Source organism: Myxocyprinus asiaticus, chromosome 30, assembly GCF_019703515.2.
Source record: "Myxocyprinus asiaticus isolate MX2 ecotype Aquarium Trade chromosome 30, UBuf_Myxa_2, whole genome shotgun sequence".
Taxonomy (NCBI): Eukaryota; Metazoa; Chordata; class Actinopteri; order Cypriniformes; family Catostomidae; genus Myxocyprinus; species Myxocyprinus asiaticus.
In genome coordinates, this window is record NC_059373.1 from 28,043,818 (window position 1) to 28,060,479 (window position 16,662).

The 16,662-nt window shown below is 38.6% G+C and overlaps 1 protein-coding gene across 2 annotated transcripts; it reads right to left on the minus strand.

Annotated features, from left to right (window-relative positions):
- Positions 1 to 611: 611 nt before the first annotated feature.
- heyl (hes related family bHLH transcription factor with YRPW motif like) lies at positions 612 to 7,692 on the minus strand. Of its 2 annotated transcripts, XM_051663934.1 has the most exons (6): positions 7,125 to 7,692; positions 5,976 to 6,049; positions 5,313 to 5,379; positions 3,338 to 3,421; positions 3,146 to 3,227; positions 612 to 2,669 (listed from the first exon to the last, which is right to left on the minus strand). In XM_051663934.1, exons 3-6 carry the CDS (start codon positions 5,361 to 5,363, stop codon positions 2,038 to 2,040), a joined length of 849 nt encoding a protein of 282 aa, XP_051519894.1. In that variant the 5' UTR covers positions 5,364 to 5,379; positions 5,976 to 6,049; positions 7,125 to 7,692; the 3' UTR covers positions 612 to 2,037. The 2 variants fall into 2 exon arrangements, with proteins under 2 accessions (XP_051519894.1, XP_051519893.1); XM_051663933.1 differs by lacking the exon at positions 5,976 to 6,049 and having other exon boundaries at positions 613 to 2,669.
- Between the last annotated feature and the right edge of the window lie 8,970 nt (positions 7,693 to 16,662).

Here is a 16,662-nt window from a genome sequence, read left to right on the forward strand (position 1 = left end):
CACGCATTTATGTGACCAGGTGTAAATGGAATGTGCATGCCCAATCGGACAGCAATCCGATCAATCAAGACACATGAAGTGACTAAGTGTAAATTGGCTAATAATTGGCCCTCTGTCATGGTGAGTGTAACTCTGCACAATTCTATCTCTTGTTGTTGTACAGTAACTGTATGTATCATTACATACACATTAATTTCTGTAATGTAAAAGTGTGAGGATATGTGTGTAGATATCTAGTTTATTTCCTGTGTGTGTTTAGAAGAGCGAGGATTAGTGAGGTTTCAATCTAATTACAGCCTGTAATTGGAGGGTGGTTGGGATAGGGAATGAGAGGGCACCCAATGCGCCTGGTTTCCTCTTGCTGTTGCAGGAATAGGGCCAGTAGCCACCATGTTTTCACTGAGTGGCTGCCTAACCACAGTGTTCCCGTCACCCCCTCTGGAGACAGCTAAAGAAAACATGCTCTCTAAATGGCACCTTGCTCTATGGCACCCAGTGGAGTCTTTCAGATGAGAAGCCATTTGTGTACATGGTAAGTATCTCTCTGCTTTTAATTTTTCTTTTCAGTAAAATAACACTGGTGTTGGGTACAGAATACAAAAAAAAAAAAAAAAAAAAAAAAAAACAACAACAACAGACAATTGCTTTTCTATTGATTATGCGAGCCAGGAAAAGAGAGATGTTAGGCGTTCACAAAATAATGCGTATGATTGTGCTAGAGTGGTGCCATCTACTGAAGGCCTGATATACTTGCACACACTAATGAGCACTGTCGCATAAAGGCATTACATTATAGCTCAAGAGGAACACAGTTTTGATATGGCACATTTCTCTGTATTTAATCTCCTCAAGAATTTCCATGTCAAATGTGTGATCTATCATGTTTGTCACGATTCATGTGAATTTAACATATAAGGAAAGAGTAAACAAATACACTTATATATATATATTTATATATAAGATAAAAGATCAGAGATCTAGAAAGTTCCAGTATTAGGACTTCAGATCCTAGTTTCAAAGCACTAAATGCTTTGAGCAGTTCCTTAAAGCTGAAGTGAGTTTTTTTTTTTTTTTTTTTTTTTTTTTTGTTATGTTAAAATACTTTATCCTATGCCAGCTTAATATGCAGATGACTGTTAACTGATTTCCCCAAAAAGTGAAAATACTGTGGCATCCCGACCACCCAGACACAGCAACATTGTCTCATCCAATGGCGTGATTGTTGGGGTGGGGCTAACTCTCTGACAACCTTTTTGAAATTATTATTTTTGCAGTTCTGTTTAGCGATGGTAGTGGTGCAGAAATTACACTGCAAAAAATAATTTTCAAGACAAATATTTTTGTCTTGTTTTCCATTAAAATTATCTACAAATTGTATCTTTCTTAACACGTGATTTATTTACTTGACAAGCAAACTTCCTTAAGATTTTAAGTCTTGTTTTGAGAGAACTCTAACCGAATCTAGTAAGAGAAATGCTTAAAACAAGAACAAACTGCCAACGGGGTAAGAAAAATAAACTTAATTCAGAGGAAAAACATGTTTAAAATTCACTTAATTTTGTCAGATTTCTCTTACAACAAGACAAAATATCTTATGCCATTTTGCTTGACAAGTAAATAAATCACGTTTTGAGAACGTTTCGATAATTTTATAGGAAAACAAGAAAAACTAAATTTTTTGCAGTGTACACACTTCAGATTTAATCACATCTGGTCTCTCTTGGAGTCTATATCGCATGGATTTTTTTCAAAGGCTGACTTTAACCTATGATTCTGCAGTTAATTTTATTCCTGCCTGGATTAATTTTTTTTTCTCTCTCTGTCTTATTTTATTATTTCTGAATGCCATTGGAGAACTGTGGAAAGAACTGAATAAACAATTTAATTAAAAGTTTACAACACAGCATGTTTTTCCTAATGCTTACATTTGTATGTGTGCAGTGGTCATTGGTAATAGTCATGTGTGGGTCCAAATTACCAAATAATATATTTTTCCTTATGGTCTGTGATAACTCCAAGCTGTTCCATAAAGATGAATCAGAATGCCCCTATTTCTGTGCCCCATGCCTGTGCGGGCTTACTGGAGTTACCCAAACCCCTGCGAGCTGAGACTGGAGAACCCAGAGGGGCAAAGGGTCTGAAGGAAACTTGGGGAGGGGCAGTGGAAGAGGAGGAGGAAGAGCAAGATGATGAGGGTGGTGGAACAGACTGGACAGGTGATGGGATTGTGGGTCCATTTGGCAAATGCTGTTGAAGTCTATGAGGATGGCTGGGGATAGAGGGCACTCGACACACAGTGGTCAGAGCTGGACTCAATATCGCCCCCTGGGTGCTCAGAGATCCCACTCGCAGGGCTAGTGATGGGTAGCCCAGCAGGGTGGCGGTGGCATGGGGGGCCAGATCCTGGCGAGAAGTTGGGGGAAAGGGGGCAGAGGAGGCTGGAGGTAAGGAGGGCCAGGGCCAGGGAGGGAAAGGCAGAGCAGCGGGGCTCTGGAGGAGAGGGTCCAACTCACTGGCGCAGTGGCTGAGGTGGGACACGAGGCGGGTGCCGATGGGGTCTGAGGATTCAACCCCCTCCAGAGAGCTAAGGTATCTCACCACCTCTCCCACACACTCCCGGAAACCCAACGTCCTGTAATCCACCGCCAGAGCACGAGCATCAAAGTAGACTGGGAGAAAGAGATCCAATCAAATTTTACATTTGTGTTTGATATAAGCAACTTGTACAAGCAACTTTATAGAGACAGGGGCACAACTATCCCTTTATGGGGGTGCCATAGCATCATAGGTCAGTAAGCAACCAAACAGAACACCTTGTTCTGGGTGGTTGCTTCCTGACCTAAGTCAAAAGAGCCCACCTCCAAGTCACTATGATATTCTAGTCCCTAGATATGGCTCCAGCCCCTACTTTAATGTGTGGGATTTTCCGCTCATTTTCAGATGAAAATCACAAGTAATAATACCTCTCCTGAAAAGGCACATGATTTGAGGTGTTATGTCTTAACAAACAGTGTGGAAGGAGTTACACACTTACAGTAATTTGTAGTTTAGTTATTATAGCTACTATAATTCATTTTGTATCATCCCTGTATTACATACTGTAAAGAAAGTTTTGTTGCTAGAAACAGAAAAAAATGTATCTTACCTTTGCCACCCATGGCATGCAACAGTTTCAGATGATCCACTGTCATTTGAAGAATCTCAGCCTTTTCCAGTTTAGACGAGCCCTGGCCAGAAAGGGGGAAGAACAGGCTTAGACCTTGTCCATTGAACTTTGTCAGCTGTTTTGAGAATAAGCATCTAACTGAACCTGTGGCATTCAGTGTAACTGTCTTGCCTGTTTCTCGAAGGCACTGGGAACGAGCCTCCTCAGCTCTGACAGACTGTGGTTGATTCTGTCCCTGCGTCTCTTCTCAATTATCTGCAGAATCCAGAGGAATAAATTCAAAGAAAGAACAAGATTTTAAATGGAAAGCATTCGCTAACTGGATTATTTCTGTGGCCGAGGCCTAGTCACAGTATTCTTGAAATCAGATTTTGGGAAAAAAATCAAGACAAATAGGAACACAAATGAAAGTCAGACAAGAGGACCTAGCCTTTTAAAAACGAATGTTGCTATAGAAAGTCATATTGCAGTTTTAAGAATAAGAAAATAGCGGAGACTCCTGTCTTGCAAATGGGTCCATCCAGAACCTTTACCGCAATTGTACATAACCATTCAAAAGTTTGGACACACATGACTGAATTTCTTCTTAAAAACCTTTCAATCTAAAGACTTATGCTTAAAGGTGCTGTAAGTGATTTTAGTGTTCTGAAGCTTTACCGTAACTGAGCTGCTGAATTAGCCACACCCCCTGATTCCAAAACCCCACCCTCCAAAGATTATTTTGAGACCAAAACCGAGCAAAAGAGCAGCATTGTTTGTTCCTGTGTCTGTCAAATTCAACAGTGGCACAATAGTGCCCTCAACTGACAAACATTATGAATCACAGCCTCAATGATCCGCTTCAAATACAACACTGAGAACGAGCAAAATGATTGACAGGTGAAAAGCGTCAATGTCCGCAATCTGCGGACACATTTTTGTTTGCTGTTTACAAAGTTTACAGCTGTCACAGAGTCCGGTGAGATATCTCAGGACACTTATTTCATTAATATCTTTAAGGGACTAGGAACATTTTATGCATACTTTTCCACTAAAAAAATAGCTTACAGCACATTTAAATGAATGAAATTTGTATTGTAGACAAATGTAAATTGTGCCTATGTATAAGTTAATAACGAAACCAAAATTCAAGTTACAGTCAGATTAAAATAAGATAAAAATTTTAATTTAATATTCATTTATTAAATTAGTGTTGGAAGAATAGCCAACAATTGTCCATTATAGATGGGAAATCCTTACTGTTAAAACATTTAAAAAGAAAGAAAGAAAAAAAAGTAATATACTGTTTCAAAAGTATCCCATGTGAATCATGAATGTTGAATAGTAAAATATAAGGTTAAAGTTGTTTTGGTTTGTTTTTACAGGTTTTTTTAATAATGTAATTTTTTTTTTTTTTTTTTTTTGGTGACTGCATAATTCCTATACTTCCATTTATTTAATTTGATAGTTTTGATGACTTTAGAGGAAAGCCAGGTTCAATAAAAGTTAAGCTTAATCAACAGCATTTGTGGCATAATGTTAACTACAACAAAAAAACAATTTTGACTTGTCCCTTCTTTTCTTTTATAAAAGCAAAAATCTGGATCACAGTAAGGCATTTGCAATGGAAGTTAATGGGGCCTATTTGTAAATGTTAAAATAATCACTTTTTCAAAAGTATAGTCACAAGACTGTAAATAATATGTGCTGACATGACATTAGTGTGATAAAATTGCTTACTAACCTTTTCTGTGTAAAGTTCTATCCAATTTTTCAAACTTTGTTGTTGCCATGACGACGTAAGGCCATAAACCATGTAACCCTGGTAAACGGTGATTTAAACAACTTTACAGCTCAAATAATACATGATTTTTAACAGAAGAATTAATGTAAATGCTTTTATAGAATCATAAGCTTAACATTTCTGCTTTTAAACTCGCCAAAAATTGGCCCCATTCACTTCCATTGTAACTTGTACTGAACACGGTAAATTCCTTTAAATACAATAATTCTAAACTGTGGAAAATGCTAATGATAAAGAAATAGTTGATGTGTACAAACATTTGACTAGAAGTGTATATGAATTATATGCTATGTCTGTTTTTAAACAAGCAGCAGGGAAACTATGAAAGAGCGGAAAATAAGAGCAAGATTGACGTAAATTTACCCCTCTTCTCTTCTTGCGAGCCAGGATCTGTGAGGTACTGCCTGGAGACATGGACCCAGTGACAGGGCTGAAAGAGAGAGAGTATGGAAGGGGACAGATTAAAGCTTTGATGTCAATGCATATTGTTGTCATTACTTTACTTACGCAGAAACGCAGTTGCACATCATCAAACCCAATCTAATTTTTCTCGGGGAACAGCTAGATATGGGAGCACCGTGGTAAACAGAAAACAAGATTATTTTGGTTTAACGCGTTTCTGGACATTATTGTCAGATGGCTGATAAAAGCATTTTCTTTTAAAGCTCAGAAGACTCAATAATTACATGTCTGCAGGCCATGCTGAAAAAGTGGGGTTCACATGCACTTTGAGTGCATTCATTCTTAGTATTATCCTTCAATATGGATCTGGTTTGCATGGGTACTCTCTGCACACTGCCAGGAGAACGACATTGCTTTTATTCTGACTTACACGCACAACTATTATTTTTATATTGCATCCATTTAGCACTGAGGAACTTAAGTCGAAAACATTCATTTTGGTCAGAGGAAAACAATCTAGTCAAAAACGTAAAGTAGTTTAAGAAATAAAATAGACATTCTGATAATGTATAAAGTTTTGTGTCCTGGTTAAGAGGCAATAAGCTAAGAAATGGTTGGTCTTACTAGGGTGCAATTCAAAGGGACCAATCACGAACGCATGAGTCCCCAGTCTGCTCTTGATTTGTGTCACAGCTTTACTGGAAAAATCAAAAAGACTCAAAATGAAACCAGACAGAAGGATAAAAGCAAACAGAGCTTTATGCAAAACAAGTACTCATCATTGCAACAGTAATGGGAAGACACGCCTCTCAAAACAAGTCAAATAAAATCAGTATGGGCCTCCATCAGCAGCCCTGCCCTGACAGTGGCCCTATGTGTGATTTTGGCACATGTGCCTGCTCTCATGTCAACTCCCGTGTCACGCCAATGTCCACAAGCAGATGAGTGTACGAATGACAGCGCTCTGGTGCACTGGTATGTACTATATTGCGCAAATGGTGACGTATACGCCAAAATTCAACTCTCACAATAAAACCAGAGACATAGATTGCATTTCAGCTTATAGGGGACACAAACCAGAAATGTTATTTACAATATTGTTTGTAATATTAACAATCTGATGGTTTCCCACCAGGATCTGTAAACCTTTATAAAACTAAACCTCTGCTAAATATAATCCTGTTTGAATTCGGACTAGTACCAACTCATGATAAATCAATAATGACGACAAAGAAATAAAAATTAAAATAAGAACAAATGAAAAACTGTTTATCCTTGCAAATGTCAAAAACTGGAATTCCAATATGTATCATTATTTATACATGTAATACCTTGATTTGTTATTATTAGACATGCAATTATTTATTTTTTAAGCCAGAACAGTGTATCATAAATCCTGAAGGCCCCTGTATAGAGGACGTATTGCTTTTAAGAAGCACCTTGTTTCTTTGACCATGCAGTAGATGTTGCACAAGTTTGCATTAAAAAGTAACATTTGAGCTGCAACTAAATTTTGAATAAAAAAAGTAACAAGCTGCATATTGACTCTTCGTTAGCATACATTTTTATTTGTTGCATGAAGCATAAAATGTGGCTTCAATCTTTAAGAGTTTTAATGCTGCAGTCTGACCTCCACCCTTTACTTAGAAATAATGTCATGCATAGCAAGTGGCAGTCAACGTTTACTCAATGTCCATGTCATATTCATCTAAGCATTTTTAAGAGAGTGAGTTCTGAGGACATTAATTCTTAGTGTGCACACAAAGTCCTCACCAGTAGCTGTCCTCTTGTCCGACATCAATAAGTTCATCTGTGTCCGAATCTGGGGAACTGTAATCGTGAGGTCTCTTCATCGCAGCAGGGTCCTCCTTTATCCCTGCAATGGACTGCCAAATCAATAAAGCGAGAAAGAGCGATGGAGATGTGTTGTCCTGTTGAGATGATCTTAGATGATGGATTTCTCCTATTCCCTTCAAATACAACTGTAAGGAAACCAGGCACCTTCTAATGCAAGAACGCCCCTCCCTTTCCCTTTCTTTTTCTCCTCCACCTTTTTTTCGATCCCTCTCTTTTTGTCTCTTCTATTTCTCCTTCTATCCTCAGACCACAATAAAAATATATTGCTTGGGAGTCTTTATTAGAACTCTCTTGTTTCTGCTGTTATGTGTACCCGTGTTTGACATTGCCAGATCCCTTTGAATTCAAGCCGAAGAGAGACAGTCCTTAGATGTACAGTATCACTTTTCCAGCTTTTCCTGGCCCTTTCCACCTATTCTGTCCAGTCACCCTGGCTACAATTGTCCTCTTCAGCCACACAAGTGTGTACACTAAAGTCTGACTCTTTGGCAAAGTTGCCAGCTTTGGCTCCCTCTTCCTTTACCCTCCCATATCCCTCCCTACTTTTACCCTCCCACCCCCTCATCAACCCTCCCTTCTCTCTCATCTCTGTCATTTCTCTCCTTTCAATCAGCCTCTTCTCTCCACTGTCTCATCTTGCTCTATCTTTACCCCCCTCTGTCCCTCCCCCTGTTTCTCTTTCTCTCTGTCTCCTCTTTTCCACTCTTTTTAATTAGTTCCTCTTTCCCAGGACAATAGGAAGAGAGCTGTGGGAATACTGCCTTGAATTTGGACCCACACACACACACATACAGGAGACTGAAACATACTCAGTCTGTGGACATGAGAATGTGATGATGGCCTCCTTTAGTCAGGTAATTGTGAGCTATTGTGTCTAGGTAGTGATCACTCACTTCAGGTCTGCAAATTGTGAATCGGCTGGGGTGGTTGTGAATGACTGCTTGAGTGTCCTGGCAGTTATTCATGTTGTTTTAGCAGGGACATAATCATATACATTAAACTCAAAAAGTATTTGGATATTTAAGCCACACTTAAAAATGTATGAATGTCATTGCATTAGATAACAAAACATCAAACCAAGTGACTGTATTTTAAAGAAAGAGAGCACACGTAAATTTTTCAAGCAAAACATTTAACAAAAACAAGTAGATTTTAAATGATGGAACAATACATACACTGTTTAAAATTAAGACAAAAAGTATTTGAAAACTTTTTGGTTGTCAAAATTAGTGGAACATGTCCATATTTAATGTGAGCAGCTACACCTCTGGTTACTCTGCTTGGACATCTGTGTGAACTTGAGGGGGACTGACTTCATACACCCACTAAAAATCACCTTGGGACCCAGTGGTTAAAAGTAATTTCAGATTTGGCTGAGAGAAGTGAAGTGCATCAAATTCTAGAATAATTTCTGTGAACGCCACTTAGTTTGATATTTTGTTATCTATGCTACAAAATTCAAACAGTTTTGTAATGTGGCTTAAGTATCCAAATACCTTTTTGAGGCCATTGCATTCAGGATTGGAGGGACCAAACGTAATAATTTAAGAATCAACCACTGAAAAACACAGATTGGTTAAACACCAATCTGAGGTGTCCCCCTCATTGTCTGTGGTCCCTTTAAAGGCAAATCAGTCCTCTTGGCCACCATCTTGCTCCGGGCAGCAATTTTCAATGGATTCAAGTGGCATAAAAGTACAGCTCCTATCTACTTGAATGAGGAAAGGCCAAAATCTCTAAAACGGTTGGTCAAGATTATGATCAAAGAACTTAAATGAGCAGTAAAATCTGACAACAATGTTATCATAAACTGTGCTTCTGCTACTCTGTACTTTTTAGGCTGGTCCAGGCCAGCTAATGTGCATGTGCGTTCCAATTTCTCCCATTCATTTTAATACAAGTGCTCCGTCTCAGGCTAAATAGTCTCTGCCTGTATCCAGACTAAGTGATAAAGAAGCTCTAAGCACCTGATAGTGCCCCTGAACTGATGCCCTCTGTACTGTATATCTGAGCAAAGATGAAGGGAGCTCAAGGGTCGAAAGAGGAGTTTCATATCAGACACACTGCATTTTCAAAACAATCATTCACAATCATCAGCTCACACTATAATGCTAAATACTTAAACACAAATATTATCACACATTCAAAAAGCTTGAACACACAGAGGTGTTCACCCCCTGCCCACGATCGTGGGAAGCTTTAGGGCAAGTGCAGCCATGGTAACTTGAATTCCAAGTGCATGGCAGGAGTTTGCTCAGGAACGGTGCTTTACCAAGAACTGCAGCAGCATGCCCTCTATAACATAACACCTCTCTGCCTTCCTGACAGCCTGTTGCTCTGATTCATTGGGGCTGAACATCATTGTTTGCAGATTTCACTCGGTTTGATATTTAGTTAACTAATGCAATGACATTCATACATTTTTAAGAGTAGCTTGAGTGTCCAAATCCATTTTGGGGCCACTGTACATAGCTTATACTGTATATTAGCTTTCTCCTTGTATATTAGTAGTTTAAAGTGCCTGTGCTTGTTCAAACATCTCCTTTCTCTGTGCTGCTTTTAGAGATAGATACATGCCATGGTGGCAGCAATTAGCACTGAGCGGGCGTGTGGCATTTGACCATCGCGGGAGCCTTATGGTTTGGTGTGTGAGTCAAAATGGGTGTAAGAGATCAGTTTAACCAGCCATCCTCCCCCGACTCCATCTCCTTTCATTACCAATCCCTCTTTCATTCGGGTCTGGATCTCATTTCCACAGGCTCCATCAGAATGCAAGAAGAAAGGAGCGCAAGAGAAACATCTATGAAGTTGGCCTTTCAGTGTCTCTGCTGTTATTTTTGTTGTCCATCCGTTTCAAAGCTGAGCTTTCTTCTTGTCCTCCTTTCTGATTTTTATTCTTTCGCAAGGTTTTTCTGCCTCCTTTGCTTTTGTCCCTTTCTCCTCCCCTTTCTTTGAGTTTTTGATCTTTGTCATGGCACATTTCCTCTTCTGATGACAAATTAAGTGGGGAAAATCACAGTGGAAATTGGATGGGAGAAACAGAGGGGGAAATTAAGTAAATAAATAAATAAGTTGATCTGTAAAAATAGTTTGAAAGGGAAAAAAATGGAGAACCAGAGCCAAAGAACAAAGCAAAGGCTGGTATTGAACAGAGTGGGTTCTTACACTCTTGGTTGATCACTTACAGTGCTTTTGCAAGTCCCTCCCTCTTCACCACAACAAGAACAACTCTACAATTGAAATTAACAAGCATATTTTACAGTTCTCTCATAGAAAGGAGCGCATGCATATACACACACTCACTTTTCATTTTCGCACACTGTCACATGCACACACATAAGCTAATGTACAGCTAAAATATTAAAGGGATAGTTCACCCCCAAAATAAGGATTCTGTCATCATTTACCCACCTTCATGTTGTTCTAATGTCTTCTGTGGAAAACCAAAATAGAAGTTGATTAGAATGTCTGGGCTGCTCTCTTCCATACAGTGGAAATTTATGGCTTTTAAAGGCATCTTACAATAATCCTATAGTTAGAAGAAAATATATTATTTCTAAAATTTTGAAATTCTATTATACATTGTATAATAGAATTTCACAATGATCTGTCATTCACTCCTATTCAAATTGCAACTACAAATATCTATACTTAATTTCTTGCTAGTTGAAATTCCAGTTTCATATTTCAGTAATGCAATTCATTCTAGTAAAAATGATAATTTTTGAAACCTATGATTACATAGTTACTAGTGCAAATGTCCATTCCTGATATCATCAACTGAATTACAACTAGTATAAGGGCTCTATTTTCATGAGTGTGCAAAGCGCAGCGCTACATGGTAAGACCGTGCGCAACATCTTATCCATTTTTCGTGAGAGCGCTAATTCTAAATGCAATTTTCATGCCAGTGCAAAGCGCAAATGGGCGTGGGAGTGTTTCCGCTACTGTGGGTGTCGGTACGCAAACTGTGGGTGTATTGTATGTAACCGAATGGGTGCAAAGCGCAATTTGCTATTTTCCTGAGAAATAGATCATTGTGCTAAGATGTTTCAATATCATCTCTAAACTACTCTTAACAGTTCCTGCATTTACAGTTTGAAGATTCCACCAGCAGGTGGTAATAAAGTTCATGTCCAAATTCTGAAAGTACAGAGCATCAAATAATGTCCCTGACAATCGCAATTTTTCAGGGGTAATCGTTTGAGATTTGAATTAAACTTTCTAGAGGTCATGGTTTATTTATTATTATTTTTATGTTTATATGTATTATTATTATAGTATATTTACAGTTGTATTTATTATTTAATTGGTAGCCTACTAGTAATTTTCCACCTGTTGTTGAGATTGATTTTTAAGTCTTTTAAGCAAAAGTGGCCAGTGGAAGAAGAAGAGACTAAAATATTTGGATTGGGTATGATTTTTGTACCAGTTCGTTATATTCCCCTTCTGGATATACAGCAAATACAGTATAATACCAATATTAGTTAGCTATCTGTTATGAATTAATTGAGTAAACTGATTTTTGGTGGGAAATGTTTAAAACTATTGATTGAACTGGAAGATTAATGATTAAGTGTCTTTTTAGTCAATCTTGAAATTGACTGCAGAAGTGCAGATAGATGCAGTGTCCTTTGTTATTTGTCTGACAAAGGCTCTAGTTGGTAGTTTATTGTCTATGTATTACATTTTAAGAAAACTGGTCTTTGGGGCCTGGGTAGCTCAGCAAGTAAAGATGCTGACTACCACACCTGGAGTCGCAAGTTCAAATCCAGGGCATGCTGAGTGACTCCAGTCAGGCTTTCTAAGCAGCCAATTGGCCCGGTTGCTAGGGTGGGTAGAGCCACGTTGGGTTAACCTCCTCGTGGTCGCTATAATGTTGCTCTCGCTCTCGATGGGGCGCATGGTAAGTTGTGCGTGGATGCCGCGGAAAATAGCGTGGGACTCCATGCGTGCTAGGACTCCGTGGTAACGCGATCAACAAGCCATGTGATAAGATGCGCGGATTTACGGTCTCAGACGCAAAGGCAACTGAGATTCTTCCTCCGCCACCCGGATTGAGGCAAGTCACTACACCACCACGAGGACCTAGAGTGCTTTGGGAATTGGGCATTCCAAATTGGGGAGAAAAGGGGAGAAAATAGAAAAAAAGAAAAAAGAAAACTGGTCCTTTAAATGCTAGTCTGCTCTGTGACACACACTGCCAAAGGCTGCAACCAAAGCCCACATGCTCTTCCTCAAGCGGTGATCATGTATTAATGCTTGCTGACAAACACAAACCCCCACACCCCCATCGACTTAACCAGCTCTACCACATCTTGCAAGACTTTATTCCCTTTATGTGTAAATCTCAGCAGCTGACCCCAAAATCAAGCCATGTTTTGATGTTCCTTTTCATTTGACTCGCTGAGCGGTGTCCAATCCCAAAATGATTTATCTATCCTGGAATGCCAGGCACTCACAGCTGCCCACTTTAAGGCCAATAAATGACACAGTTCTGCATTTTATGAATGTATGTACTGTATGTGTATTCTTGGGCATGTGTTCCTAGTTATACATATTCAATAAATATATTGAATGCATGACACATGTCACAATTGACTTGATCTTGTTCTTCAGGTGGGGCTCCCTGTGTTTCTTCTCTCATGGAAAACACTTTGCTGTTGTGTTGTTAATGATAAATGTACTGCATTTGTATGTCTGGTTTCATATTCTATTCTTTTCTCTGTTTTAATTTGTATTATTTTTGTTTCAAAACCTTTTTAATTTTTCTTTTTTTTTTACTTTGGATGTTACAGTATTTACTGTATCTGCTAGGTCAGCTATAAGCCCCTTTTTCTATGCCCTACCTTTTTTGTTTTCTTTTTGTTTGCTTTTTCATTATATTGTTTCTACATATCCAATTATCTTTTACTTTTTAAATGCAGAATAAATAGACTAAACCCCAATTATAAAAAACAAAATGAGATTTACAAATGCACATTACTTTTTTACGCTCAATATCTCTTCCACACTATACCTAGCATTTTAAAAACAACATTTAAACAAGTTTATGGTGTCATGATTTACAAGCTCATGATGACAGACAGCGTCTTCTGCTATCAAAAGAAGCATGTGATTTAAGGGAGTGAGTAAGGTGGCCTCCTCCCTCCTCTCTGCCAGGAGGAAGACAGCAACCCTGTTTACACACTCAGTCATGCCCGCCTCATTCGGTTCCCAAAAAATAAATAAGAAGGGCAAAAGCCAACAAGAGGAAGCAGAAAGGGCCCTTTGTGGCCCAGAGCGAGGTCCCTTTCAAGCTCTTTTCCCACAGAGCAGAGGCCCGATAGAATGCCTGACTGCGGTAACTCTTGCTGGTGCCGGGGCCCAGACGGGCCGGGTAGGCCTCACTAGGCCACAAGCAGCCATTGTCTGTCGCCACAGAAACCAGCGTCTTCATGTCAGACATGTTTTGCTGTTTGTTTTCTTTTTTCTTTTTTTCTTTTTTGTCCTTTAATGTGGCCAGGGGAATGTATCCTTCCCTTCTCCCCCAACCCATCCACATTTCTGTCCCTTTTTTCTTCTCCCTCCTAATTTTTGTCCTCCACCCTCTCTCTTTCTTTCTCTCACACTCTATCTCTTTTTATTCCTCCTAAAGATTGTCATTTGTAAAGCTCTTCAGCGGCAGGCAGGTCCTATCTTTGTCATGGTGTTGTGGCCTTCCTCGCTCTTATTTTTTCTCTCTCTTACTTTATGAGGTTTTTTTCTGACTTGGAAAAAAAAGACACTCAAAAACAACAAAACCAATCCTGAAAGAATTCTGTCATTCCCATGCTAAGTCAATTTTCTTTTCAAGATTAAACAAGCTCCAACAACAGAAGGAAAGACAAAAAGTTGAAAAAGGAGAAAAGATCTGGTTATGATTCGAGTCTCTATACTATGAGTGGATGCCCCACAGACATCGAATGAGAAAAACAAATTTGGAGAAAAGGGAACTGTTTCTTTTTTAGAATGTTAAAGAATGTCACTGTGTGCCATGACACAAAGGATTTGCAACTCCATGGTAATCAGTTCATTCTGACTAAGATCGTCAACCACATCATACGTGGTATGCACACTTTTATGAGCTGGGCAAGAGGAAGGGAAGCAACGCAAGTCAGAGTAATTTATATTCCTCTTGTAGCCAATGCCACAGCATTATTTTGGCAATGTTACTCTAAATGCTCATCAGAATTTGCAGCCACTATTCGCTTAAGGTGACACAAATTGCTGTGTTTTATGTAACTGAAATATTTTCTTGGTTATGTGTTTCAAATTTGTTAAATGTTGTTATTCCTTCAAGTAATTTACAATTGTTTTATGGATGATTAGAGTCAGTGTTACAGACGTTCAAGTAAAATGACAGATCATCTTACTCTAACAACTCATAGCTATTTGTACTATCTGCTGTATTTACTATATATACATTTAACTTAAGATATATTTTTAATATCCCATTTATGAGCGATTTAAAGAAATGATGAGTAAAATAATAACTGAGGAACGATTGAGGAACATCATGATTGCATGTGACAAAATGCATCGACAACACGTCGATCTGAATTAAATTCAGTCCAATTGCAGGTCCGGGGATGTAATGTTTATATGCCAGCAAAGCTTTCCTCATGATGCTCATTTTACTCAACAAACAAGACAAGAATTAAATACAGTATCCCAAAATTGTTGGGTTAGTTAGGGTTAGGGTTAATTAACTTCCTTCTCCAATAATCTCTGGTTGAAATTACATAGCAAAGATTGGTGTGAGGGAATTGTCCTGCACTGTACTATATTTGCAATAAAGGTATTTTTTAATCCAGCTATAAAAGAATTCTAATTCTAGCTAATGCTAAAGCTTTAGCTATTCTAACCTCTTAATTTCATAGCCAATGCTTCCATTGGTGTCTTAAAGTGCCTTTCCAATGATTTTTAGATAATTCTAACACAACTTCATCTAATTGAGATGTATTGTCCTAACACTTTGTCCTGAAGAAATTTAGGCACAAGAAATGAGTTTGTAAGCATCAGAGTTAATTTTAGATTTCCAAGGTGAAGAGGATTATACAGGGTGTCCATGAGGTGGATCAAAGGAGATGAGGTGAGGATATGAGTGTTGACAGGTTATATTGAGCATGGCATACTCTAAGATGCTAACCTGAAGTTAGCAATTGTTGTTATAGTTTTTTTATTTGCTGTTCATTTCTAGTTGCTTGCAGCTTGTCAGGAAGTACCTGAAAGCCTGCTGAAAAGACCAGCATTCGTGGTCACCTGCTAGTGTTGTGTTTGGTCCACCAGCACCCAAAAATCATGGTTTTGCTGGTCCACCAGCTAGACCAGTACCAAAGTAGGCATACGCCTAGGGTGACACCAGCTGGTTGGGGGTGAGGGGTTGTGATGGCATCAATGAGGAGACCACCGCCCCTGCCCTCTATCGACCGACAGACAGATAGACTTGATCATCCACCCTAATTTTGACCCTCTGTCAGAAACACTCGGTTTTGGTGCTGCTTCTCCTTTAAGACTTGACAGTAAATGCCCCCTGTTATTATTGGCTCTCTGCTCTTGATTGACCTGCTCTCTTCTTGCCATCTCACCAGACCTGCCAACACTCCCGATTTTACCAGATTTCTCCCGTTTTCCCACCCCTCCTCCCGCTGTACTCCTGATTTACAAATTCTCCTGATAAACTCTACATTTTCTGCATCCACACTTTGCTCATGAGAATGTATTAGAGCTCCAGATAGAGTTGCAACCCATCCCGTAAAACACGGAATCATTCTGTATTTAAAAATGAAATGATGCGTCCCATATCAAATCAATACGGGACACGATTTGTCCGGTAAGCTGGTTTGATGGCGTCATGGCGAAATTGTTCCAGATTGTTAATTTAACATTGATATAAGTTGGACATTTTTTATACAGTGGGTAAGGGGTCGTCTGAAAAGTCCACACATTGTGCTAAAACTGTGGATTTTTTTGTTTGTTTTTTTGTTTTGTTGAAAAAACAGAAGTTTCAATATAAATGTTCAATAAGATGTACAAAATTACACAGATCCAACAATGAATGAATACAATCACTGAGTCATAAAGACAAGAAGAACTGGTGGAGGAAAAAAATATAATTAATATAAAGTAAAAATAAAAGTAAAAATACATATAAACCAACACAGATGTATACATAAATAGAATAAATAAAGAAATAATCAAAGAAATAAAAATAATTCTATTTTTTATAAGTCATGGGTCAGGAAAGTTTTCAGCATATAAGAAAGGATATACACTTTTCATTATTAATAACTCAAAAAACATTTATTACAAAAAATGTGAAGGATGTTGTAAGGGAACATCTGAATAAATGGTCAACTTCTTGGTATTATTCATCTTCAATGTAGTATTACTGACAGGTACTGCCACTCCCTATCCACAATAATCTCAGTGA